Source organism: Hirundo rustica, chromosome 19 (assembly GCF_015227805.2).
Source record: "Hirundo rustica isolate bHirRus1 chromosome 19, bHirRus1.pri.v3, whole genome shotgun sequence".
Classification (NCBI taxonomy): Eukaryota; Metazoa; Chordata; class Aves; order Passeriformes; family Hirundinidae; genus Hirundo; species Hirundo rustica.
The window spans coordinates 607,653-632,805 of NC_053468.1; the positions used below are offsets into that span (position 1 = coordinate 607,653).

The 25,153-nt window shown below is 43.6% G+C and overlaps 2 protein-coding genes across 6 annotated transcripts in view; both read left to right on the top strand.

The window, feature by feature from the left end:
- LYRM9 (LYR motif containing 9) overlaps nt 1–7,457 on the top strand; it is a 26,865-nt gene extending 19,408 nt beyond the window's left edge. For 2 of the 3 annotated variants that reach the window (XR_009208426.1, XR_009208427.1), the window contains exon 8: nt 1,102–7,385. The gene's annotated coding sequence lies outside the window, so the exon portion shown is untranslated. Of the gene's footprint in view, nt 1–1,101; nt 7,386–7,438 lie in introns of those variants that run through there. The other variant, XM_058422965.1, reaches the window with a different exon arrangement.
- Nucleotides 7,446–24,911, top strand: NOS2 (nitric oxide synthase 2). Of its 3 annotated transcripts, none has more exons than XM_040082178.2 (28): nt 7,446–7,919; nt 8,015–8,203; nt 9,396–9,571; nt 10,195–10,291; nt 10,870–10,992; nt 11,083–11,231; nt 12,693–12,855; nt 13,251–13,342; nt 13,691–13,832; nt 14,204–14,343; nt 14,896–15,070; nt 15,411–15,512; nt 16,100–16,294; nt 16,641–16,723; nt 17,035–17,179; nt 17,411–17,515; nt 17,677–17,726; nt 17,822–17,996; nt 18,460–18,595; nt 18,981–19,059; nt 19,492–19,670; nt 20,292–20,455; nt 21,226–21,436; nt 21,764–21,851; nt 22,255–22,376; nt 22,624–22,772; nt 23,471–23,665; nt 24,168–24,911. In XM_040082178.2, the coding sequence occupies exons 3-28, from the start codon at nt 9,465–9,467 to the stop codon at nt 24,246–24,248; spliced, it is 3,447 nt and encodes a 1,148-aa protein (XP_039938112.1). In that variant the 5' UTR covers nt 7,446–7,919; nt 8,015–8,203; nt 9,396–9,464; the 3' UTR covers nt 24,249–24,911. The 3 variants fall into 3 exon arrangements, with proteins under 3 accessions (XP_039938112.1, XP_039938111.1, XP_039938113.1); XM_040082179.2 differs by having other exon boundaries at nt 7,853–7,919; nt 8,015–8,103; XM_040082177.2 differs by having other exon boundaries at nt 7,446–8,103.
- The last annotated feature ends 242 nt before the right edge of the window (nt 24,912–25,153 follow it).

Here is a 25,153-nt window from a genome sequence, read left to right on the forward strand (position 1 = left end):
TCAAAGGGCACACAGCAGTTCTCTGGAAGGTTGGGACTCAGGGGACAAGCAGCAGGAAATTGCTTATTCTCCGCTAGCATGGCTCTGAATTAGGGGGTACTGACACAGTGATGATCATTTTACAACTATTTCAGAAACTTGGTTTAAAAATAGCGAGATCTCCAAATCCTGGTCCCAGCTGACACTATAGAGCCTGTAGGATGTCACAGTGACGCTATGCCAAATCTGGTTATTTCTAATTGATTGAATGCAGTGAAAAGGCATCCAGGGTTTATTATGAAATTTGAGATGGAGAGCCAATCCCTGCACTATAACTTCATTATCCTCATAAGCAAAGGTGCAGTTTTTATAGCTGAGGTAATTATACAAAGAGTGTACACAATATGAGTGGTATTTAGCATAAAAAGTGACTTGAATGCAATCCATGTGTGGTTGAGAGAGGAACGGAATCATAAACCCTTTGATCTAACAATGAGGCTTTGAAAGGAACAGATTGGGAACAGTACTGAACCTATAATCTGCTCACTTTATTGCACTACATGAGGAGGGCCTTATTTGTTTACTACTTAGGAAGTGTTTTCAATTTTATAAGTATCTGAAATCACAGCTCATAATTATGTAGCTTTCCTCTACAGAACTCTGTAACACTCGTAAGAACCTCTGGAATTCATAGGGACTGTCTGTTAAATGGGAGACACAAATCTTACCTTCGTGCTCTATCAAATTCTGTCTTGGTCTGTACTAACAAAGGCAGTCTGGATAATTGCTTATCAGGATGTTTACTTTCCATGCTGTTCTTGGGTTCTGAGCCAAAGTCACTGGAATCAAAGGGAAAGACTCCCATGTACCTGAGTAGCATTCACCATCTTAAACCATTTTTCTCTGCTTGGAATACTCTGAGGAGTGGCCTGTGCTCAATCATGGTTACCAGAATTAAAAGTGAAACGGTTTTGTCTATCCAGTTTTACGAAACAGTGTCTGCAGCAGCCTGGGTGGACAAGTTCAAGAGGTGGGTGGGATGCTGAAGGCGAATATATCCTCCATTACAAGACCCTACCAAAACCCTGTGCAAGCTGTCATTTCTTATGTCCTTTTCCAAAGGTATGAGACACTGTGTGGGCAGAAACTTGAGAAGTCACCTTTTCTGCAATGGTCGTTCCACCAAATCAAGATGTTAACTGCGAGGATTTCTCTCTTACGAATGTGAAGTCATTGCAGGGTGCCAGTCATCTGTCTTTCACACATGCAGCTTTGCTCTTCCATTAAAAGGAAACGGGACTTCAAAAGCAAAAACATGGGAGAAAATCAGGATCAGAGATGTTAAGTTGGACGAGGACTTTGACACTTCATGGAAGTACAGAAACTGTTGATCCCCAAAAACACCACGAGGAGGAGAAGCAGGGCATTCTTTTAGAGAATTCTCAGATTGCAATTAAGTCTTCGAAGCTGGTACATGAGAAGAAAGAAGGAAAAGTCATAGTGGTTTTCAGTTTGTACTGGTCAGAAAGGTCTCTTAAGCTGCCCAAACCTAATGGACAGTGTTGTAAGTTACAGAAAATTCCCCTTTATTTTCCCTTCTGCCAGGTTTCAGATGACTAAATCAAAAGTAATCCTAAAACAAGATGAGGCAAGAACGTGTTTTTGACCTAAAAAGTTGCTATTTCTGTCCCTTAAGTGATGTACACAGTCTGCATCAACTCCTCTTGCTTTGGAGGCTGTGGTCCAAAAACCCCTCCCTGCAAGGGTTGGGTGAAACATTTAAACTGAATGAAGTAATTGTTTTGCATCTTATCCTTTCAGAAATGGAGACAAAAAAAATTCTGGCTAATAATTGCACCTGCTAATTAATCTGTAGCAATCCTTTGATGTGTGTACTAGGACTGTTTATTGTAGATTAACCCCTGTGACTTAACCCACTCAATAAAGCCCCTCTTCACTTTCTGGAACCTGACCTTGTCAACGCATATTCCCCCACATCTCTTTTTTGTATTTTCAGTAAGTGACTTTTCAAACTCCCAACTGGTGTCCCCCATTCCAAATGTCGCTTCAAAGACCATCCTCTCTGTTTCTGTGGTCAGCAGTTGTCTCAATCAGCGCTGTGTTTACTCACTGAATGAAAACCAAGCTAAACAGTATGTCCCTAGCCTGGAATTCCTATAGAAGGAGAGTGAAGGAAGAACAGCACCATTGGAGTATCTGCATCCTTCACTGGTGAACTACTGAGTCCAGTTTGGGGCTCCAGTACACAAAGAATGAGTTCAGTGGAGGCCATGAAGGTGGTTGGGGCTGGGGCACGGTGCTGTCTCATGAGGAGAGGCTGGAGGAACAGGGCTTGTTCAGCCAGGAGAAGAGGAGCAGCCTTCCAGTGGCTTTCAGGTCACTGAGGAGATGGAGCCAGGCTCTTTTCAGGGGTGGGAAGATGAGAACCAATGGGCAGAAGTTGAAATGAGAAGTCCAGCCTGGGTATAAGGCGAAATTTAATCCCCACAAGGACAGCCCAGCAGCAGAGTAAGTTGCACAGGTTGTTGTGCGGTCTGGTTCCTCGGAAGTGCTCAGGACTAGTCTGGATCAAGCCCTCACTTCACAGCTGACCCTGCTTTGGGCAGGAGTTTGAACTAGATGAAGTGCTGAGGTCCCTTCCAACCTGCCTTCTCCTATGAACCTGTGCATGATGTCAGTTGTTACTGAGTTCAGTTATGGGAGTCATGTTTGAGGAATATTCCACAAATCCCAGCACTATTCAGTGTACCCTGTCTCAGCAACTTCCTCAGGTTCTCTTACATGTTGAGTTTGCTTGCTAGGCAGTTTCACATGAAGAAACGATTGTTCTATTCGATGATGGAGGATAAATCAGAGTATGTGTGCCCGTATTCCCAAACACACCTTGGGTATGTGACAGAACCACAGCACCAGGGACACAGGTGAGCCCCAGGTGTAAGCAGCACTGCCTGGAGTGAACTTGCATGACAAAGACTGCTCAGTGCCTGATAACTGACGTGGGAGGGTGAATGTTTCTCCATTTATACAATCATTGGATGATCAACTAGCAAATTAGGAAAAGGAGATGTAGTGAGAAGATATGTTCAGGCTTTGTTTATTAAGTCTTTATTTAAATTTGTGATAGGAGACAAAATTTCCTGAAACAGTTCAAAGATTCATTCCATAAATTGGAAGTTACTGCAGCGTGGCAGAAGATTGTATTCTAGCATGCTCCACAGAGCTCAAATGGGGAAATTGTCTGTATTTCAGTGTAAGAGTATTGAGCTGGACTTGCAGCTCAAAATCGATGAAAACTGACTAAAAATACTCTGAAGAATGTGCCATGGAAATTGTCTTTTTTGATAGGGGAAGGTAGATAGTTGCTAGAGAAGGAGCTGTAAGCTCACACCCCACACCCTCTGGCACCACTTCCCTATCAGGAAGGGCAGAGGGGAGGCAATTTCACTCTCATGGAAAGTTTTGAAAATGGGATGTGATTCACACACACTGAAAGTTGTGCAGACATAGGCAAGACTGGCCTAATTGTAGTGCTTAGCAAGGAGTCCTTAAAAACAATTGAGGTAGTAAATCGGTGCCTATAGATAAAGCAGAGCCATAAAATTACCTGAGAAACCCCCTGTCTGCATGCAGGAAACATGGAAAGCAGGTCAGCATGCTTTGGTTTTGTGTAGACTAAGGTACACTGTCCAAAGTGTGACACCTGAATGTGCAGGAAACCACTGAGTAGATAAAGGCAGGTGTAAGGAAGAAAGACTCAGAGGTCACCAATAAAGAGAAGCACCTAAGTTTTACTGAAGTTGTTCCAACAGTGCTGTGCATTCTGGAGCAAAAACACCAAAGTTTTTAGATTCAGAACTCAAGTTACTTCTATGCTTCAATGTTCTGTTCTTCATTTTTTTCAAAACCAGTATTCAAATCTCTTCTGTTACCTGTCCTTGGTGAGAGAGTCTACTGGCCTCGCCCAGTGCTCTGTTACTGAAATTGGAGTTTCTTCTTCAGACCGTGCTTTAAAGTAAAGAAGACATTTGCAACTCTGTAGTTCACTGTTATTTTGCACACAGTAATCTCGCAGTCATTTTTTTTTTCCTGCTCTGCTGTGACAAGCATGGATTGCAGGAGCAGAAGTACCAAAGACTGTTCTATACCTTTTCCTGATCCACATGGCAGCTTTTCCTTATGCTCCACACAGGGACATCTTCAGTGGAGTGAAATGATGCCCAGGAGTGCAGGACACAGAGCCCAGCTTGTGATGGCCACATGCAGGACACCAGGGTTTAGGCCCAATCAATTGCTGATTGCTATTTTGTTCTTTTTTTTGCTGCAATTTTTTCTTTGCTGCTGCAGCTGTGGCTGAGGATCTCAAGGGTGAGTCAGGGCGTGTCAGCAATTGCTTCTGCCTCAGCCAACGTGCAGCCAGGCACAACAGTCTGGCTAATAGATTGTCGGATGGCTTTGGTCCTCCCTCACTTCCTCATCCCTGGGAATTTTGGAGAGGGTGACTGATGAGGGAATTCTGTTCTTTCTGCATGTCTTGAGTTTGGCCTAAGTTACAGCGAGCAGACAGGAAGGAATGGGTTTACTGGCACGTCTGTGCAAATTTAGCACTCTCCTTAACTTTCATTTTCTCAGATGGTCAGATTGGGAAATTTTCCACCCTGCCCTGCCATCATTTGACATTCAGTCTTCCACTGGAGAGCGGGACATGGCAGATAAAACATTGCACTTTCCATACTAAACTGCTGCTTTAAGCATACCTTAAATCTGCAGAATCTAAAAAGGAGTCCAGACAGGGCTGGGATCCTACTTTGATTTGCATATTTTCAAGTGCCAAGGCCTGGATCTTTTATTTTGCTTTTAGTAGAGTTATTATCCCAGTTTATCAAGAACATTTTGAAATAATAAGCCAATGAAGAAGGGGCTGCAGTTAATGGTGGATATCTTAAAGCCCTTAAAGAGTTGCCATCTTACAAAAGTCTGGGGAAAGATTCAAACCAAACAAATTTTCTTTGGGAAGTGAAAAACCAAAGCAGTGTAAAAGGAGATGACTGATGGTAGTCAATGAGAGGAGATATTTGGGAAGAGCAATAGTTATTACTGTTACTAATTGTACCTTTGTCAGAAACCACCAAACGTGAGGGACGTCCTAACAAATCTGAGATGCGGAGTGTTTACAGGAGTGCAGTACTGTATTTATTGCAGTCATGTGCAGCAGTGCTGCAAGAGATATCTCAGGCAATAGTTACATTAGTTAGGAAAGGGAATTAGAGCTCACTAATAACCTCTGAAATGTTGGGACAGTTAAATATCTCTTTGGTTTCCGTGAATTTGGGAAAATCTGCCCTCATTGTCATCTACTTTGCCTCAGTGTAGCAGTTCTTTGAAGACTCAAAATGCCCTGATCTCAGAGGAGCAGCATTACAACCAGAGCTTGATTTGTAAAAGTGTTCTAGGAGTATGACTTCTTGAGCTCATGCAGAATCTTGCAGATATGATGTGTATTATAATATCAGACACAGAATGTGACTCACTTGGAAGGAAATTGCAGAGAGCCGATTGTTGAGGCTACAGACCATCGGACATGCAGAAACAAAACAAAATTTAACTCAACATGACAGCATTGAATAGGTCAAAGTCTGCTCTGAAAGGGCACCTCTTTCATCAAAGTTAATGCAAGGAAATTAACCAGCTTTTGCACTCTGATATGGCAAAGGAAGAAGCGTCTGTGCAAAAGTAGGAAATATGGGCAGAATTAGTTTTCTGAAGGAAAAACTTTCCAAGCCCTGTAGAATATTTGTGGAAGGAGTGCCCAGTGAGCTTGTTTAGTTAATCTCTGGTCCACCTGAGGAATGAATGGTTCTCTCTTGTTCTTACTGTACAGAGGGAGTTTTATTATTGATTTCAAGTGAGTAAAAAAACAGGTCCTGTCTGAGCAACTGGAGTGATTAAGCAGTTCCCTGAATGGCTGTACCTCAGCCAATCCTTTTAACAATTCTCCTAAGGAAAGATGTTTCTCCTCTGGTAATCCCAAATCTTGATTTTTCCTATCCAATCCCTACATGGCCTTTCCTAGATGTCAGCAATCCCAAGCACAGGGAAATAAGGAGGGTGAACACTAAAAGCTTAGAACCCGCTGAATTCAGATAAAATTCTGCTAAGATATGTTCTTTCTTATAGTTCTAGACTTTAAGATTCTCCATGTTCTATAGACAAAAGAGGTGAATAAGAAAGGGAAAGATGCAAAGAGAATTTTTAAAACACTGCTACAAAGTAGCAAATGCAAAGAAGAATGTACAGGCAGAATTTTCTGGCATGGCGTTAAGTGGCATAGCTCTCACACATGGTTTCTGCCTGCTGATTACATCTGCCTGATGATTGGAATATTTTGACAAAGGGATTCACCTGCTAATTCTGGTGAGAGGAAAAGCACCACATTAAAGAAAAATCCATCTGAAAATTCATGAACAGTGGATGCTAAGCAGCACAGGCTTGATAAAGCCAAGGAGATGAGTGGTCAGAAAGCTCAGGTCTGTTTATCAAGAGATTCATCTCTAGCCATCCTGGATGGGATGCATACAGTGGATCTCGTGCATGACCACGTGTGCTTTGCCTCAAGAAATGCTTTACACAAACACCTAATGTTCATTTTCAAATAGAGAAGCTAGACACAGAGAGAAGAAAACACCTTGTCCAAGCTTGCCCAGTAAAAGAGTGACAGATGAGAGAAGAACACACATTTCCTCATTTCTCTGGCTGCCTTATGCCTCATTTCTGTAGGTCTTCAGTCAGCAACGGTAAATCTTTCCCTAGTTATCAGTGTACCTCATTTGACTCATATTAGTCAGCAGATTTATATGTCATCTTTAATTTGTAAATAGTTTCCTTAGAGTAGCCATACACAATATCAATAAACAAATAACGCAGGTCAAAATCCTCGTTGGGGCACCATCTGGCACCACACTCACGGGCTGCAGGTGCCCGACAGCACTGGGCACTGCTGCCAGTCCTGTCCCAAGGGTGTTCTGCCTTCCAGCCTGCAGGGAGAAGCCTGGTTTTGTAAAATGTACGTGTCCACGTGTTGTCTGACACTGAAAATCAGCTCAGCAATCCCATCTTCCTCATCCAGCTGTCCCCCTGATATTCCCACAAATAGCATGGTGGCAATGGTTTGCACTTCAGGAAGTTGCAGTTTCCTTCCAGTATTCCCAATACTTTGGAAAAGCACCAAGGAACAAATCTCACAGGCAGCAACAGGCAGAACAGGGAGCTCTGGAGAGCAAGAAATTCTACAAATATTCTATTGAGAAAGATCCTTTAAATGTGATCAAAAGGAAGGAAGTATGCAAAACTTAAAATACCCTATAAGCACATAGTTAAATGCTTCCCTGGGCTGTACAGCTCTGTAACATTTCTCTTGAAGTTGCTCACTCTCTTCCTACAGCCATAGGGGTTTACAGGAGGTGCCTGGAGACTGGCCACACAGGGATAAAAGCAGTAAGAAGCCCTTCAGCATTTATTTTAATTTTAACACCGTGTGCAAGGCTGCAGACAGTGTTCGGTCATACCCGTCCCTTTCCAGGAGCACAAGCAGGAGTCAAGGCTGCAGCACGCTGAGGGAAGGAATGCTGACAGCATCAGGAGCTGCTCCCCCCCTCACACAGGTTATGTAATGCTGCTCACGCAGCAGCCACGCACCCTCCACTTCTCCACTTCTCCAGGCAATACACGACAAGAATCAGGGGAATCCCCGATTTCACTATCCATGTCCAGCCTTGCTCAGAGCTATTTTGCATACATGGTCCTGCACTATAAAATGCTTTTGCCTCCCGGGAGGGATACAGAGCCTGAGAGGTGAAAGGCAAGAAACTCTGACAGAGAGAAGTCTCTCCTGGCAGGCCTGGGACGCCTCTCACAAAAGCACGGTAAGAGGCACGATGTCCAGGTGTTCATTCTGTCATTCATTTACTGCGGCTCACAGATAATTATATGGCAAACTGTATCTTTTTTTCTGTATTAGGAGCAAAGTGTCGGACTCAGTTTCCTGCTCTAGTTCCAAGCTGTCCAGCTGCTCTGAAAACTTTGTTCTTCCTTTCTGCTGATTTAAAGGTTTGTGCATGTAACAGGTAACTCTGTCAGTGCTATCCACAGAACCCTGCGGTGCAGGACACAAAGCAGCTTCTTGCCCTGACTGCCACTGAAGGGAAATGTGAGTCTATTCTCTTCCTTTTTGCTTTTTCTTATTATTATCTTTCATTTTTCTTGTTATTTTTCATCTTTTTTCTCCTTTTCCTCCTTTTCCTCTTTTCCTCCTTTTTCTCCCTGTGCATTGTTTTTTTTGTGGGGTTTTTCTCCTTTTTCTTTCTTTCCTTATTCATTTCTTTGTTTCTTTCTTTTCTTCCCCTTCTCCATTTCTTCTCTCTTTTCCCCCTGTATTTTACAAAATTGTATAGGCACATCACAGCATTTTTTATTGCAGAATAATAATTTAGACATTTTTCCTACTTTGTACTGAAATGCTTATTACTCATTATTTCTCTCACCTGGGATAGCAAAAAATCCTAACACCTTGCAGTTTCTGCACAGACAGTTGGATGGATTTCTCTTCTTGTGTGATTTCACAGCAGATAGTATCTTCAGAGCTCAGCAAAATTTAACTTTTACTATAAAAGTAATATAAATATCAAAATAAGGCACAATTTACATCAGGAATATGTGGCAATGTCTATTTTCTTCCTTTGTCTCTAACTTCTTGGAAACATCAGGTTTTGATTTCTGTTATGAACCAGATTCAAATACTGGGGCTAATTCTCTCTAAACTTGCAATTTACTGGCTTTATTTTTCTTTTCTGTCACACCTTTCCTAGCACAAAATCCACCTTATGTTCAGAAATGAGAAAAAAAATGTATGTTAAATTGAATACCGTAAACTTAGTACACTCTTGTGTAAATGCTATATGTTACATTGAAATAAGTGCTACAGATCTTAGAAACCACAGACTTGAGCCTCTCAGAATCCTGTTGGTCTCTAACAGGAGGATACACTGCAAAATGTTTTGGTTCATTTACGAACAAGACTTTTTCCTTACTGTGTGGCTAACACAGCAAGATTTCACATCCCTTTTCTAAGCTCATGGTCTGCTCAGACACCAATATTTGCTGCTTTACACCACCGGGGGTCATCTGAAATTCTCTTGACAGTATTTTAGATTAGTACATGGCTGCACATTACACTGACAAAGTGTTAGTTTTAGTATCACTATCCTAAGAATCAAGTAATTTTCATTTTAAACACAGGATGTTAGTTAGATGTCAGTTAGGCTGGTGAGTTTCTGAGAGATGTTAAAGGGAGTTGCCTTCTTGGGTAAAAACTGACCTTGTTGGGTTTTTTATGTCCTTAGAAGTGTTCCCACATCACACAAAACAAGGTTTCAGCACAGCGAAGTAAAACCTCAAAAAAAGCATACAAAATGCTGTGCCCGTGGCAGTTTGTGTTCAAATCTCATGCTGCCAAGAGCCGGTACCCCAGAGAGAAGGATATCAACAACAACGTGGAGAAAAATAGGAAGATCCATGGGTAAGAGCCTGGGTTTTAATGGTTTCATAGTTTATCTTTGATTTGAAAAGGGAAGATATTAAGTGTAATATGTTTCCAAAATACTGATATTAACCAATGAACTGTGGGTCTCTGGGTGGTGTAACTTGGTAATGAGCATTAAACACTTGTGTCAAAGTTAAACAGTCATTGAGGATATAAATCATTTTGCTTGCTCTTTCCTAGTCTTAAATTTATTTGGTGTGCAATTATGGTTTCAGGTATTCTAAGTTTCAGGAGGTGTGTATGCTATAAAAATAGCAAAGTGATTATTTATACTGTAATTAAGTTGGTGAAGTGGTTCTGTCATGCAGCTTGTACACAATGCTGTATAAAATAAGGTGCACATGCATCTTAAATTTCTCAGTCTTCAGAGTGTTACTTATTCCAGGTTTCATATCCTGCCTTCCCTCCTTTCCTTCCACACAGTGCTCTGGGCAGGGGGGTACCATGGCTTTACTACTGAATCCTGCCCACAGCCACTGCTGGGGTATGGGCTCAGTACATATTTCAGAGACGGCACTGAGCATCTCCTGCTGATTCTGAGAGCAAGCCTAACATAAAGCACCTTGCCTTGTACTGACTTTTCTTTCTCTCTGTTGAAGCTCAGGAAAAGATGATGCCAAATTGCACGATCCAAGCAAGAAGCAGATGGAGAAGCCGCCTATCGTAACTTCAGCAATGCCCAGTGAGGGAGGAGAGGTCTGTTCCCACATCACTGTTTGATAATAACAGTTCACAGAAGTGATGCTTGCAGTTCACAACTGCTCCATGTTCTCCTGTGAGGTCTGACTCTGGCTGCAGGAGGTTAGGACTGCTGGGACATCTTTGGGTGAAAGTTCTTCTCTGATGAAAATGAAGCACTGATAAGATTTAAAGGAAGAGGTGACCCCGTAGGGACTGGGATGCCTGATTCCTTTATATACCTTTGCAAACCTTTAGTAACAAACCTGTCCTGTCTCTAAAATTGGTTCACTCTTTTCCTGAGACTGTGACTGTAGTGTTCAGAGATACTCAGAGGACCTATTGAAATGATAAAGGTATTTGCAGTGGCAGACACTGATTAGTACAAAAATACTTCTTCCCCCCATTTCAAATCAAACTGTAGATTAGCTCAGTAGTTTTGTAGTCAAATAATCATGTTGGAGCAGATCACATTTATATCTAGTTTCTTGAATTTAATCTGAAATATTTTGATGTTGACATTAAGTATAAAATGAAACCAAAAGATATTCAATATGTCTGACGACAGTGTGCATTTTTATCTGTTCTCTGACCAGAATCTCTCTCCAAATGGCATCAAAGTTTCAAACCAAATACCAGGATGTCCAAGACATATAAGTATAAGAAACTTGGAAAGTGGATCCAGCTTTCTTGACACGCTACACCTGACTGCAAAAGAGGTAAAATACGGAAATATGAATGGGGAGTTTTCAGAAATTTTAAAAGATACAGAGTGCAACATTGTTTTTTGACATTTTATTGTTTTTCAGGTTATCAGTTGCCAGACCAAAGCCTGCCAAGGGTCGCTCATGACTCCAAAGGGCCTGGTGAGAGGTACCAGAGATGGGCCAGTTCCACTGGAAGATCTTTTACCTCAGGCAATAGACTTCCTCAAGCAGTACTACAGTTCATTTAAAGAGTAAGTCAGCTTGATTTTTTATATAAAATTCTCTATCTAGCTGTCCCTCTGTGAGCCTCCAGAAGGGTTTGGTTTCTTCACAGTTCTTGGTAACTATCCTGTTACATAAATTCAAAAATTCGTAAGAATTGTTAAAAATCATAAATAAAACTGCTAAATTGCACTCCGTGTGCTCCCTCTGCCAATCCAAGTTCTTGGGACCACAGGGAAGGACTCTGGGCCATGCACTCCTCAGCTCCATCCCTTTGGAGTGTGCTACATTCCAGTATGTTGAGGACTCTCTGCCAGAGTGTTACCTTCCGTTTTCTTGGGATTAGCTGCACACAGATCAGTCTCAATGCGGGTAATGCCTTTTGCTTGTGCTGTTCCAAGTTCCACTGCTCCAAGTAACTTTTCTCTGTGTTCTTCTCAAGGCTTTAGCCAAAGATTGGAAGGCCAGTGTTGCTTCTCACCCTTTCTCTGTGCTATCAACATAACTCACTGAGCCATCTGAGAGGGGTTTGTGTTTTCACAAGAACGGCCATGGTGCAGAGGCCTCTTGTTGCAGGAAATGCTGGAAGAGCTGCTTGATGTCCAAGGGCTTGCAGTGACATTCCACATGATGAGCTTTCAAGCAACAGTTTGGTGTTTGCTCATCCCATTAGAAAACATTCTCAAACTTTCAAAGGAACACAGCCACATAATGGCCACTTCTTTAGGGCCTTTGAACTCCTTGCAAACCTTTCTTCCCTCTGAATCTTTCTGAAAGTCCCTGTCTTACACACAGGCTGTCCTCACCAGCCTATTGCATTTGCACATCCCTGTGTCTCTGCTCATGGCTGTTTGATCACATTGATTTACACTATCTCACATGCTTGCCCTTGATCTTTCATCTTGCTGAAAATGTGAAAACTCTCAGACAGTGCAGGCTATTTTCATTCTGTCTGTAAGACAACAAAACAATTTTTGTCTCTGCTGTGATAAATATTTTCTAATGTTTTGACTTCACTCTCTGTTATCAAACTCAAGAATTTTAGAGTTGGTTTTACTGACAAAGGAATTGCTCAGCACTTCCTTTTAGGAATGAAAATCTTACTTTACTCAGAAGAGCTGTGGCCTTGTAAACACAATGGAACTTTGAGAAGACAGTCATTCTCAGCTTACATGTGCCCTGAAACTCACCTGTTCCCTGCTTTTCGTTTCCTTGTGATTTTTTTTTTCAAATTAATCTAGAAAATACAAATTTAAACCGAAAACTTACAAAGAATAGCTTGTGGCCAATCCGTGCATGTGTTGGGTGGTGAGAGGATGGTGTCACTACTTAAATTTCTAGTGGGTTAGTTTCTTCGTGGGGCTAATAAGCTGTGTCCTTGCACTCTTTAAGGACAAGTCTTAAATTCTGAAGCCAAAACATAAAGAGAACATCTGCACTTTGAATGAAATTCTCATTGTTTCTTTTCGTGGCTGTTTCCTGTTCAAAAGGCCGAATATCAAAGAACAGCTGGGCCGGCTGGAGACAGTGACCAAGGAGATAGAAACAAGAGGAACCTACCAGCTGACAAAGGATGAGCTGACCTTTGCTGCCAAGCAGGCCTGGAGGAACGCGCCCAGGTGCATTGGGAGAATCCAGTGGTCCAACCTGCAGGTGAGCTGTGGATCTACACCTAAGCTGTAGCCAAAGAGTCCTCTGCTGTGACTCAGAAGAATGTCCTCTCCTTTGCTAGGGCATGTCAGTGTTTTGGCTGAGGAGGACTCCCTCCTGTCCGTATCAGGAGATTGGTTTCTTTGTAGTTCTCTGCTTCATGGCTGAATGAAAATGTGTAGCAGTGTAGAAACTAGGTGTGTCATGGAACCAGCTGCATATTTTGGTCCTTGGTGGATTGTTATGGGTGAAAATGATGCATATAAGAACTATAAAAATGAACCTTTCCCAGGGAAGTCACAATCTCTCCATTCCTTAAGTGCATAGGAAAAATAACAGCTTTGCATTACTGTTTCAAAATTAATCTTCTTCTTTCCATTTCTGTTGGGAACACCCAGGTGTTTGATGCACGGGACTGTAAAACGGCCAAGGAAATGTTTGAGCATATCTGTCATCATATTCAGTATGCCACAAACAATGGGAATATAAGGTAGGTCTCTAATTTTAATTTTAAACAGCAAAAATCACATCCAGATCTGGCATCAGAAACACATGAAGTGGTCTATCTAAACATTTCGACAACTTGTCTCTGCTCTTAATTTTCCTGGTACTTACATTTCCCTCTCATGTGTTCCATCAACCATCTTGAAATTTTATAACTTTCATGGCTGATGTTACAAAACCTTTTGCAATTCCTAGGGAAAAGAGTTGATTCGAAGATTTGGGGAGGTGGGTAAAGAGGATGAGGGTTATTTTAGCAATGTAAAAGGTTTTCTGTTGGCACCAGTTTCTGTGTGAAAGTGAGGATGTGTTTGTAAGGTGTGCTGTGTCCGGGCAGGTCAGCCATCACCGTGTTCCCGCAGAGGACGGACGGGCAGCACGATTTCCGTGTGTGGAACAGCCAGCTGATCCGCTATGCTGGCTACCCAATGCCAGATGGCTCTGTCCTTGGAGACCCTGCCACTGTGGAGTTCACTCAGGTACGGCTCCAAATCACCCCCGCAGCTGCTTCCCACCTCCCGGGGCTCCTTCCTCGCATGTGTACGCACGGTGGTGGGGACGTGAGCAGTGAATGGGATGTTCTGCCCCACAGGGTCTAGGTGCAGGCTGGAACAATCATTTCCTACAGTTGTGATATAAAAGTGCTACCCTCCATCTCTAATACTGTCAGGAGACACGACCAGGGACACAAGCAGTACTGCATCAGCGTGGCACAACATTGTTTGAATGGCAAAGAGAACCTTTTTCATAGAATTTACCTCAGCAGGTTTCAGAGGGTTAAAATTCTTTTGTCTTCAGATCTGAAGGGGAAACCCGAAAAGAACACAAAATGTGCTTTCTGTATTTGCAGTTGTGCATCGACCTTGGGTGGAAGCCGAAATATGGCCGCTTTGATGTACTTCCACTTGTTCTCCAAGCAAATGGCCAAGACCCAGAAATATTTGAATTACCTCCAGAAATTATCCTCCAAGTGCCAATGGAGCATCCAAAGTAAGCACGCAAGATTTAGATAATTGCATTTTTGCCTCTGCCTCACCTTGGCAGGTTATTGGGCTGAGCCTGTGGCAGTTGTTTTATGAGTTCTTTGTCAGGATGAAATGATGGTAAATCATCCTGAAAGATAAAATGCCTGTTGGAACAATGAAATGAGATTGAAATTAAGGAAGCAAATTACAGTTTCATTGGAAGAGGTTTTTCCCAACCTACATTTCAATTACATTCAGAATTTTAAAAATCCTAATTTCTTATGCTGGTGTAATACACATGTAACACTGCACTCATAACAGTGTTTATTGCCTTTCTCTCATTGTTTTTTTCTTCTTGCTTGCTTTGGGACTGGCCTGCAGATTGCAGAACTCTGTAATATGGTTCTGCAGTTCCTGTAGCTGATGATTCCCAAATACTTCACTGAAAACTGCTGTGAGTTTCTGCAGATGCTGGTCCAGGGGTTCCTCCTAGAATTGGTACTCTTTATCTTCCTGGGCTTTTCTGGTTTTTGATGAAAATACACACAAATAGTAACTCAAAGTGCTTGTTTGGCAGGTACGAGTGGTTTAAGGAGCTGGACCTGAAGTGGTATGCGCTGCCTGCTGTGGCCAACATGCTGCTGGAGGTGGGAGGGCTGGAGTTCACCGCGTGTCCCTTCAATGGCTGGTACATGGGGACAGAGATCGGAGTGCGGGACTTCTGTGACGCGCAGCGCTACAACATCCTGAAGGTAACCTGCTGGAGGGGAGCTGGGCTGGGCTGCAGAGGGAGGGAACTCGGTGCAGGAACAGTTTTGGAAAAGAGACACTATCAGTGCTCACTGGGATGGGAGGGAACCACTCCCTGCTTTATGAAGCTGGAACATCCTCAGGAACCAGAACTCCAAAATTCCAGTTTACCTTTAATCTCAGGTGTTTCTGCTGCCATCACTTTCCCCAACATGAGTCTGACCCTTTCCCCTTCTGTACGATTTTTTCCTGATACAAAGTTGATGAGGTTGAGATACCATGGCATCTACGTTCTATATAGTAAATTTTCTTTTCCCTTTTCTCCCTCTTTTTCATATGTAGGAGGTAGGGAGGAGAATGGGACTGGAAACAAACAAACTGTCATCATTATGGAAGGACCGAGCTGTTGTAGAGATCAATGTGGCTGTGCTTCACAGCTTCCAGGTAAATCACTGAGTGTGGGATCTGGAGAGACACTGAACACCTGCTGGCCCTTTTTCCTCTCACTCAATGGAGACAACATTATAATTCCAATAGAGTTATTCTTGATTTACCCCTGAGAAAGTAGAGGAATCCATATTTCCTCACAGGTAAAGGCAGCAGGAAGAAAAAAAAAGGAAGTTAAAGGCAAGATTTTTTATCCTTTTAACATATTTATCTATTAGGTTTCAAAACCTGTGTAAAGCCATTGGATTAATGTATTTTATTTTCAATTCCAGTTTAACATACCATGACAATATGAAAAGTGGGTAAAAGTGAGTCAGAGGCTTTGCAGCATGCACTCCCAGGGCTGCAGAGGTAAAATGCTGATGTTAAAGAAAAGATCTAAGAGTTCCTAATCAAAGGCCCGCGCCTCAATCCGTATCTTTACAGTAATTGCTGATAGTATTTATTCCCCAGAAATATCCCTTGACTCTGAGTAAAGTCCTTAAAATATTGACCAAAGCAAGTGGATTACTTTAGCTACACTAGGTAGAAGGGCAGAATAGGGTTTTTAATGCATGTTTTTCTTTATGCCTATGTTTCTCTAGAAACAGAATGTGACCATCATGGATCACCACTCTGCCTCCGAGTCCTTCCTGAAGTACATGCAGAGCGAGTACCGCGCACGGGGCGGCTGCCCGGCAGACTGGGTGTGGATTGTGCCTCCCATGTCAGGCAGCATAACACCCGTGTTCCACCAAGAGATGTTGAACTATGTCCTCACTCCCTTCTATTACTACCAGGTACACATCATCAAAAAGAAAAACCGACTCCAGCAGACAACCTCAGCAGTGCAGATGCAATACAGGACCTGAGGGAGTCTGGGTGCCAAGGCCTGGTTCATGAAAGTTCACTAGCCAGATTCAGAAATAGCAGACAGGGGCTATTTTATGTGGGAGGTGCTGTTAGTTCTGTTGAATTCTCTGGCTTTAAATAAAATGAAGTTTAATGCACCAGAGACTGTTCCCCTATTTTTACTCAGTGGATTGTATATACAGATTCAATTTGATCTGGCTCCTTAAAGATACACAAACTGTTTATTTACTATTTTGCATTCCTTACCTAAAGCATAACTTTTTTTTTTTTAAGGTGGATGCATGGAAAACACATGTGTGGCATGATGAGACCCGAAGGCCAAAGAAAAAAGAAATAAAGTTTAGCATCTTGGCAAAGTAAGTTAAAATAAGATTCTTCATGCTTTGTCCAACTATTCTATTCTTGTAATGTTTCCACTCTACTTCTTTAAAAAAAATTATTTCAGTAGGGATCCCTTGAGTGGTTTGAATCATAGCCTTACCTGTCCAGCCTGAGGTAACATTCCTATCTAAGGTTCTTGCTCAGGGCTATTATCTAGAGTGTGTTGTTTCTGAACCATCTTCCAAAGAAAAGCCATGCTCAAGCTCAGTCTTTCCTAGCTTGTTTGTGAATCAAGCTGAATTAGTGTAGCTCCATTAAAAGTTGTGTGTGATTGTTCTTTCCCCAGGGCTGTGCTCTTTGCGTCCTCACTCATGCGAGGAGCAGTGGCCACCAGGACCAAGGTCACCGTGATCTACGCGACAGAGACGGGCAGGTCAGAGACACTCGCCAACAACCTGAGCAGCCTGTTCAGCTGTGCCTTCAGCACTAAGGTGAGCAGTACAAATCAGCCACACCATGTGGAGACAGGAGTTTGGCTTCTGCAGGCTTTTCCATTCTCCACACCTGTGTTTTGAATGCTCCATAAATACAAGTTGGACTAGAATTTTGATTTCGTATTCATTTAGCATAATGCCATGTAAGTTTGGTCAGTGGTCATCTGAAATATCTAAGGCTAGTTCTTATGTCTGCTAGCAATGTCTCATGAGCTTTATTCCTTCCAGATTCTGTGCATGGATGACTACAACATTTGTGACCTGGAAAAAGAAACACTTCTTTTAGTGGTTACTAGCACTTTTGGAAATGGAGATTCTCCAGGTAACGGAAAGGTAATGTTCACCTCAGAAGTGACTCAGCTCAAAGACTAAAGAGAAACCTTTCATTTATCTCATGTCCTTCAGTAAGATATGGATCAGGTTTCAAATCAGCGTATTCTATCTTAAATCAGAGTATTTTTCTGACCTTAAATATTTTATGTATTTTTATGCAGACCTTGAAGGACTCCTTGCTCAGGCTGAAACTGCTGAGAAATAAAATTAGGTAAAAATACTTTGTTGTTTGGTTTACATGCAATTGAGTCCTTCAGCACTCCATACAGCATAACACAGCACTCCTCTTTTCATCTCCTTCTGCAGATATGCTGTGTTTGGGCTGGGCTCCAGCATGTACCCAGAGTTCTGTGCCTTTGCTCATGCCATTGACCAAAAACTGGCCCAACTCGGGGCTTCCCAGCTCGCTCCAGTGGGCGAAGGGGATGAACTCAATGGGCAAGAGGAAGCTTTCCGCAGCTGGGCAGTCAGTGCTTTCAAGGTGAATATAGAAACACATCTCATATTCTAGTCATTCATCTATTCATTTTAGTTCAGGTCCCATAAAAATGAGGGAAAACAAAGGAAACCAAACATCCGAATTTATATCTGATTTGGAACTCCCCTCTTCTCTGCTGCTTGCCTAACTTGGAGGGGGAACTGGGTTCCTTTTCTATTATTTTTTAATATCTACACAAAATTGCGTGAACCCTTTAGGATAATGGAATGCTCCATATGAACAAGTGTAGCATCAAACATCTGAATTTTTTGCAGTAGATCTTCTTTAGCTCTACTGTTATAGAAGTGGAACCTTATTGAAGTCACTGAACCGACACACCAGAGGCACTGAAAACCAGCAATCTGTGAAACTGATAGCTCTTTGTTAGGATTATGACATTGCTAAGAATATTTTTTTTTTTTTACTGTAAATAGCCTTTATTTTTGTGGGTGTTTTTTTTATCTAGACCGCCTGTGACATTTTTAATGTCCGTGGGAGACACAGTATTCAGTTGCCTGAGATCTACACCTCTGAGGAGAGCTGGGACCCTACCAATTACAGGCTGGTGCATGACTCCCATGGACCCATGGACCTGGCTAAAGGTATTGCTCCCACCTTCCCCTGCCTCTGCCTTTGCTGCTTCAGAGGGGCTGAACTGTGGAGGTCTCTCAGAAGTGCTCCTGGCCCTGCTGGATGGTAGAATGCATATATTGAAGTACACGGTCAGATTTAAAAAGACACTGGTTTACATTGTATAAGTTCTCTTTCCAAGAACAATAACACTGGAACTGTCACACATCTAGACAGCCCCAGAGGAACAAAGCTGAGATGAACTGCTTTTAGTCAGGGAATGGGACACACACAGCGGCTGATGGTTGGCCACCTTCTAGGGCAAGTGTGGTTCGGTTCTCCTCTGCATATTATTTGAAGATGTTTTAAACAAACCTGATCACAGTTACCAAGAGTCATATCCTCTTTTCTCACCAGCTCTTGCAAGCATTCATGCCAAGGATGTAATTCCCATGAAGCTGAAATTCAGGCAGAATCTTCAAAGTTTGAAGTCCAGGTATGCTAGCTCTTTCTTTTGAGTATTGCAATATTACATTTTACTAAAATCGTAAGCATCTAAAGTGCCTGGTTATAAACATCTCCCTGCAGCTATTACAATACATATATAGGAATTTTAGTAGAAGCACGTGAGCTGGGCAGTCTGCACTGGGACAGCACTTCCACTGGCTGATTCCAGGATGTTTATTCTGTACTGGACAGACCAGGCAGAACTTCAGCACCCAGTCGGTTTGGATACAAGCACTTCATATGTCTGGAATCTGATTTGTTTAAGTCTCTGTGAAGCCCTAAGCTGGTCTGGTATTTGGTAATGAACACAAGGGAGCCCTTGCCAACTGCCACTGCAGATTTATTCCTTTCCTGTGCAATCCAAGGGAACTCCTGTCAATGCAACTAAGATCTGTCTCGTTTCTGTTTCTTTGCTGTGCAGTCGTGTTACCATTCTGGTGAAACTTCACTGTGAGCCCAATCAGGAAGTGCACTACCTTCCTGGGGAGCACATCGGGATTTTCCCAGGCAATCAGGCAGAATTAGTCCACGGCATTATTGCACGTGTCAAGGATGCCCCTCCAGCAGATCAGACTATCAGGCTTGAAACCTGCATTGATGGTGAGTTGGGTCTCTTTAGACAAAACAACACAGGATGTTGGACAGATTCCTTTAAAATTCCTAAGAATTTTTGTTGACTGAATTTGATTCTATGATCCTTTTCTAAAGTTTCAATAGGATTTTGTTGCTCTTTTTTAGTTATTCTTATAATTCTTGGTTCTGATTTTGCCCTTTCTGGCAAAACCATTACTTCATCAGGGTTTGCAGAAGTACCTGAGGTAACGCTGTAATTCAGTTGCTGAATTGGCCATTGACTGCAATTAAATTAATCAACAGTTTTCTTATTGTTGCTACATGTAAGAGTCCTAAAATAGACTTATATGTCCTACCCATCTTTCCCATATTAGTAGGAACAGTCATAGGATTCTGGAACACAGAAAGACAGTTTTCCCCAGTGAAAGACTGTGACTTTCCAAGTGGTGTTTTGTTTTCTGTGTCAGATCCATCCCTTACAAAATGTTCAAAACCTCACAATAACCTCTTTCAGAAGGGCCCTGTGGTGTACACCTGCTGCACCCTCACCTGAAGGGATATTTTGTAGGACGCTGAGTTTTGCAAAGCTCTACTACTGTCAAATACCGTAGGTGTTGCTAAGTGTCCTTTTCTTTCCCTCATTTCCAGGTGGATACTGGACAAGTCACAAAAAGATTCCACCCTGCACACTACCTGAGGCTTTGACATACTTGCTTGATATCACTACTCCACCCTCCCAACAACTGCTAAAAAAACTCTCCCAGCTGGTGACAGTGGAAGGAGACAAGCAGAGGCTGGAGGTGTTGTGTCAGGTGAGCCTCAGGGCTGGAGTTTGGTTTGCAGTACTGTGCACTGGGCCCTCTGATGCTCTTTGCAGTAGAAGCTTAAGAATCTTCTGTAGCGATGGATTTTTATGCCACTGTTACGTATTCTGTGGTCTCGGAAAGAGCCAACCGCAATGAGAGAAAGAGGGGTCGTGAGGCTCAGCTTGGGTGTGGGAGCCAAGATCTGGTGTTTTCCTGTGTGGTTCTGGGTGGGTCACTTGCCTGCCTGGTTCTCTTGCCTCAAGATGGTTTCTGATGAGACACCCTTAAAGACTTTACACTTTGCATGTGGAGGAGCTGCAGGAGAGCTGGTAGATGTTTTTGTCAGAGAATTTGCTACCCTGAGAGACAGAGGGATGTGGCTTTAAGTAATGACTCACAGGTGTGGTGAGGGCTGCCTCCTGCAGCCTACCAGGTTCAGGGAGGAGTCAGGATCTGGGACTACACAATTTCATGGATGTGCCATGACAGGGAGCTGAGAAATGGATTCTACTTCAGTTTCTGCATCCTCACTGAGAGAGCTGGTGTCTGAGAACACTGTAGTGGGGGTTCCGAACTTCTGTGTTCAAAATTAAATGATCTCTTAGGAAACCCCAGTATTGGTCCTGGCAAAGTTTTGAGAACTCTTTGTTGATTTACCTGCATATTTAATTGAATGTAAAGCAGGAATCTTATTTATAAGTGTCATTTCAAATACGTCTGCTCTCCTGAACTCAGCATGACCTGGTAACGTTGTGGCAATGCCCTTTGGCTTTTAGAGCACAGAAGAATACAATAAATGGAAGTTTTACCACAGCCCAAACATCCTGGAGGTCCTGGAGGAGTTCCCCTCTGCTGAGGTCTCCACAGCTTTCCTGCTGACTCAGCTGCCATTTCTGAAGCCCAGGTACTATTCTGTCAGCTCCTCCTGTGACATGACAGCCAGAGAGATTCATCTGACAGTTGCAGTTGTAAACTACAGGACAAGAGGTAATGAGCTGTTCTTTTCGTCTCTCTTTTAATTAAATGGTATTTAGGCTACATTGTGGTTCAGGAAAGAAAACCATCTGCCATACAGCATGAAGCATATCTGTAATAAAAAAATTGTGTTGTCATACCTGCAGAATAGTGCCTGCAGGGCAGGTGTGCATCCAAGATTTGCTAAAATCCTGCACCGTCATCAGTGTATCCGTGTTTTATAAATCATTACTAGACAGAGATTTATTCTAAAACTATAACTTTAAGTATAAACTGTGCTTTTTGAAAAACGGGGCTTTTGGGTGCTGACAGAGGTGTTCTGCCTTGCTCTGCTTTTAGATGGAGAAGGTCCTTTGCACCACGGAGTCTGCAGCACGTGGCTGAACACAATAGAGCTTGATGAAACCGTTCCCTGCTTCATCCGCAGGTAAAGAAAATCAAACAACCCAAAGAAGAGCAGTTCTTAGCTCAGCTTCTTCGGTGGGTTTTCCTTTGTTTGGATATTTTTAAGTGACTGGTGAGAAGTTGGAATAGCTGGGTCTGAGAAGAGAGGGAATTCCCTGTCTTCCAGAGATGAGGTCTTTTACCCTGCCTTACATTTAGTAAAATCACAAATCACTAGAAAATTCTGAAATAGTTCTATTCCTATGACCCCATCCCCACTGTCGGCTTCTGCAGTGCAGAGCAAGGAAAGGGGAGGGAACAAGGAGCACCCAGTTCAGCCCCATTGCTGCTTTCAGTCTGGGGACTTGGGCTGTGCTGCTCAGTCATTCAGGCAACCGAACATGAATTCCAGTCAGAAACCTAATTAACATATTCTTGCATTTTAGTGCTAATGAGTTCCACCTCCCGGAGGAGCCAGCCAAGCCCTGCATTCTGATCGGGGCGGGCACGGGGATTGCTCCCTTCAGGAGCTTCTGGCTGCAGCGCCTCTATGACCTGGAGCACAGAGGTACCCGCGGGGACGTGGGGCAGGGCTGGCGCAGGGACACCGGCAGTCCTGCACGCAGGGGCTCTGCAGCCAGCGACACCCACAAGCCTCAGCCAAGAGCCCCCGCAGCCACTGGCACCCCAGGCTAACGGGGCACTGCGCTGGCACAGCCCGTCCGCCCCAGAGAGCCCTCGGGGCTGTGCCCGTGTGCCCGTGCCCGTGTCGGGGACTGCCCGGGCACTCAGCCGCTGTCCCGCACTGCTTCCAGGCCTCACGGGAGGGGACATGACCTTGCTGTTCGGCTGCCGGCAGCCAGACCTGGATCACATCTACAGAGAGGAGACTGAGGAAATGAAGAGGAGGGGAGTCCTGAGAGACATCTACACAGCTTACTCCAGGCTGCCTGGCCAAGAGAAAGTAAGGCTGGAACAAAGGTTCCTTTGTTCTTTAAGGGTTAACTCCTCCTGAACCATCATCCCTCAAGTTAAGGTCTGGACTCTCTTCTTAAAAAATGTCAGCATTTTGCTTCAGTGTATTGTGAGCACGTTTGAGCTCCTTCAAATGAAGGAGAATCTCCCTGTGCACTCCAGCACAAGCAAGCTGTGCTATAAATTGCATTTATAGTTACAAATATAACTCCTCACTGCCATAGAGGCACATCCAGTGCAAACAGCCTTTGAAACTAGAACTGGAATATTTTCAGAAACCTTGTATTTTGCAGGATTTGATTAGCCCATCAGTTAGAAATGAGTTGGCTCTGGCCATTTGTCTCCATTTCAATGACAGTGACCATGGAAATTAATTTTGAGTAGAAGAATCTTGACTGGATGAAACAACAGCACAAAAGTTATCCTCTTTTTAGCTCTCCTGGCAGTTAGGAGACTTTGGCAGATAGGAGAGGTTTGTCTGCACAAGTTTGATCAAGAGACAGGCCCAGCTTCCAAATCCGGGGCTCGTAAGGGGCAGCCTGAAGACATTTTTTGCCTTTGCTGCAGTGCAGGACAGAGCTGGAATAGACGGGGCACTCAGAGCCTCAGGGCACAGACCCACGATGGATTCAGAGCAGCCAAAGCAGCATTCCAGACCCCGGTGCGCTGAGGGTTTTTGTTTCCCAGGTGTACGTCCAGGACATCCTGCAGAGGCAGCTGGAGGCCCGCGTGTGCGAGGTGCTGCACGGGCAGCAGGGCCACGTGTACGTGTGCGGGGACGTGCGCATGGCGCGGGACGTGGCGGCGGTGCTGCGGGCGCTGCTCGCCCGGGCCCTGCACCTCAGCCAGCACCAGGCCGACGAGTACTTCCAGCAGCTCAAGGTAGCTCCGGCAGGGGCCGCGGGCCATCCCCTCCTGCGGGTGGGGCACGGGGGGCCTGCCCTCAGCTCCCGTGTGTGCCCGCACGGGGACAAAGCTCTGGGGGAGCGGCTGTGTCCCCCCGGCACTGCCGGCACAGCTCTGCTCCCTCGGGGCCACAGGGGGATTCTGCACGGGGGTCCTGGGGATCGGCTTCGCAGGGTGTTGGGAACATGGGGAGCGTGAGGCGAGATTGTGCCGACAGGAAAAGTGAGTTCAGGAATTTCGTGGGCCCATCACTAAGAGCCCAGTGCCTGGGGCTGCTGCTTTTTGAGCCCCTCTTGTTATCAGAACTCATCCTGGTGCATTTGTACCCGGGATTCAGGGAGCTCCCTTTCACTGGCAGTAACAAACGTCTGCAATCTCAGAACTGGTGCTACGGATGCAAAAAGCCTTTCAGTTACTGAAGGATAAGGAGTAGCTGGCAGCATTTCATTCATCTCTTGGGTGTCCTTTCTTTTTGCAGAGCCAAAAGCGATACCATGAAGATATATTTGGGGCTGTGTTCCCACATGAAGTCAAAAGAGCTTTGCAACTCACCAGCTGAAGAACAAATCCACTTGTGTTCTACACAGTACTTGCACATTTGTTGTTATTTTCAAAAAACAAAGAGTCAAATTCTCCTTCTTATTCTTGTTCAATCATGCATGTGTATAGGATTGTAGGATTTGACTCTTAAGCCTCAGCCTTAATTAAGTAAAATATTAAATTTACCTTTTGTTGCTATTTATTCTGACACGCTTTTAATACATTATCTTAATAGTGAAACTACAAATTATTTTTTTAATACCATCTATGCTAGTATAAATCTGATGGGTTTTGTACATACAAGGAAAATGTAGAGTTTTGTACTAAGTTAACTAGAGCTGAAATCTTTTTTTAAAACGTACTGTTTATCTTTGTGACTTTATTTATATCAGATTGGTTTACTAGTATTTTATCTTCACTTGAAAGCGAGTGAATGGATGGTTGTGTTGCTGGGAGTTGTCTGGCCACGTGCCTGGATCTGGAGCAATGTTTGCAAATGAGATAATAATGTGCTGGTCCCCAAGTGGCAACACCTGCTGCATCCACCTCAGATGTACCTGCTCAGCAGGTAGCAGTGGTGAATTCTGCTTTGTGGGACTCAGGTACACGAACCTCAGCTGTTGTAACAGAGCCTATAGCAGGAAGAGTCCAAAAATTCCAAAGCACTTTGTACATTTGAGTTCTATGCTCTGGTTTACTTGATTTGTTTGTAATAAAATCTGCCTTTCTACTGAGACAAAGTGTGTGGATCAGTGAACCTCTTCTTGCTCTTGGCTCCAGCCTGCAAAGGCAGAGGTAACTCAGGCAGGTTGTGGTGGGGTGGGTTTGGGCTCCAGCCAGTGCTCCTCCCTGAGCTAAGGCCATCTCCAGGAGTTACAGTCTACGATCAGTTTGGCATTTTTGTTACTGCCAGGCAAGTGAGAG

What these genes read in the sequence shown, in the direction of transcription:
- NOS2 (XM_040082177.2), top strand. Translation starts at nt 7,984, where the DNA reads ATGGCAAACTGTATCTTTTTTTCTGTATTAGGAGCAAAGTGTCGGACT. An exon ending in TCCTTTCTGCTGATTTAAAG is followed by an intron (nt 8,104 to 9,395) that starts GTTTGTGCATGT and finishes TTATGTCCTTAG; the next exon opens with AAGTGTTCCCACATCACACA. An exon ending in AGCGCTACAACATCCTGAAG is followed by an intron (nt 15,071 to 15,410) that starts GTAACCTGCTGG and finishes TTTCATATGTAG; the next exon opens with GAGGTAGGGAGGAGAATGGG.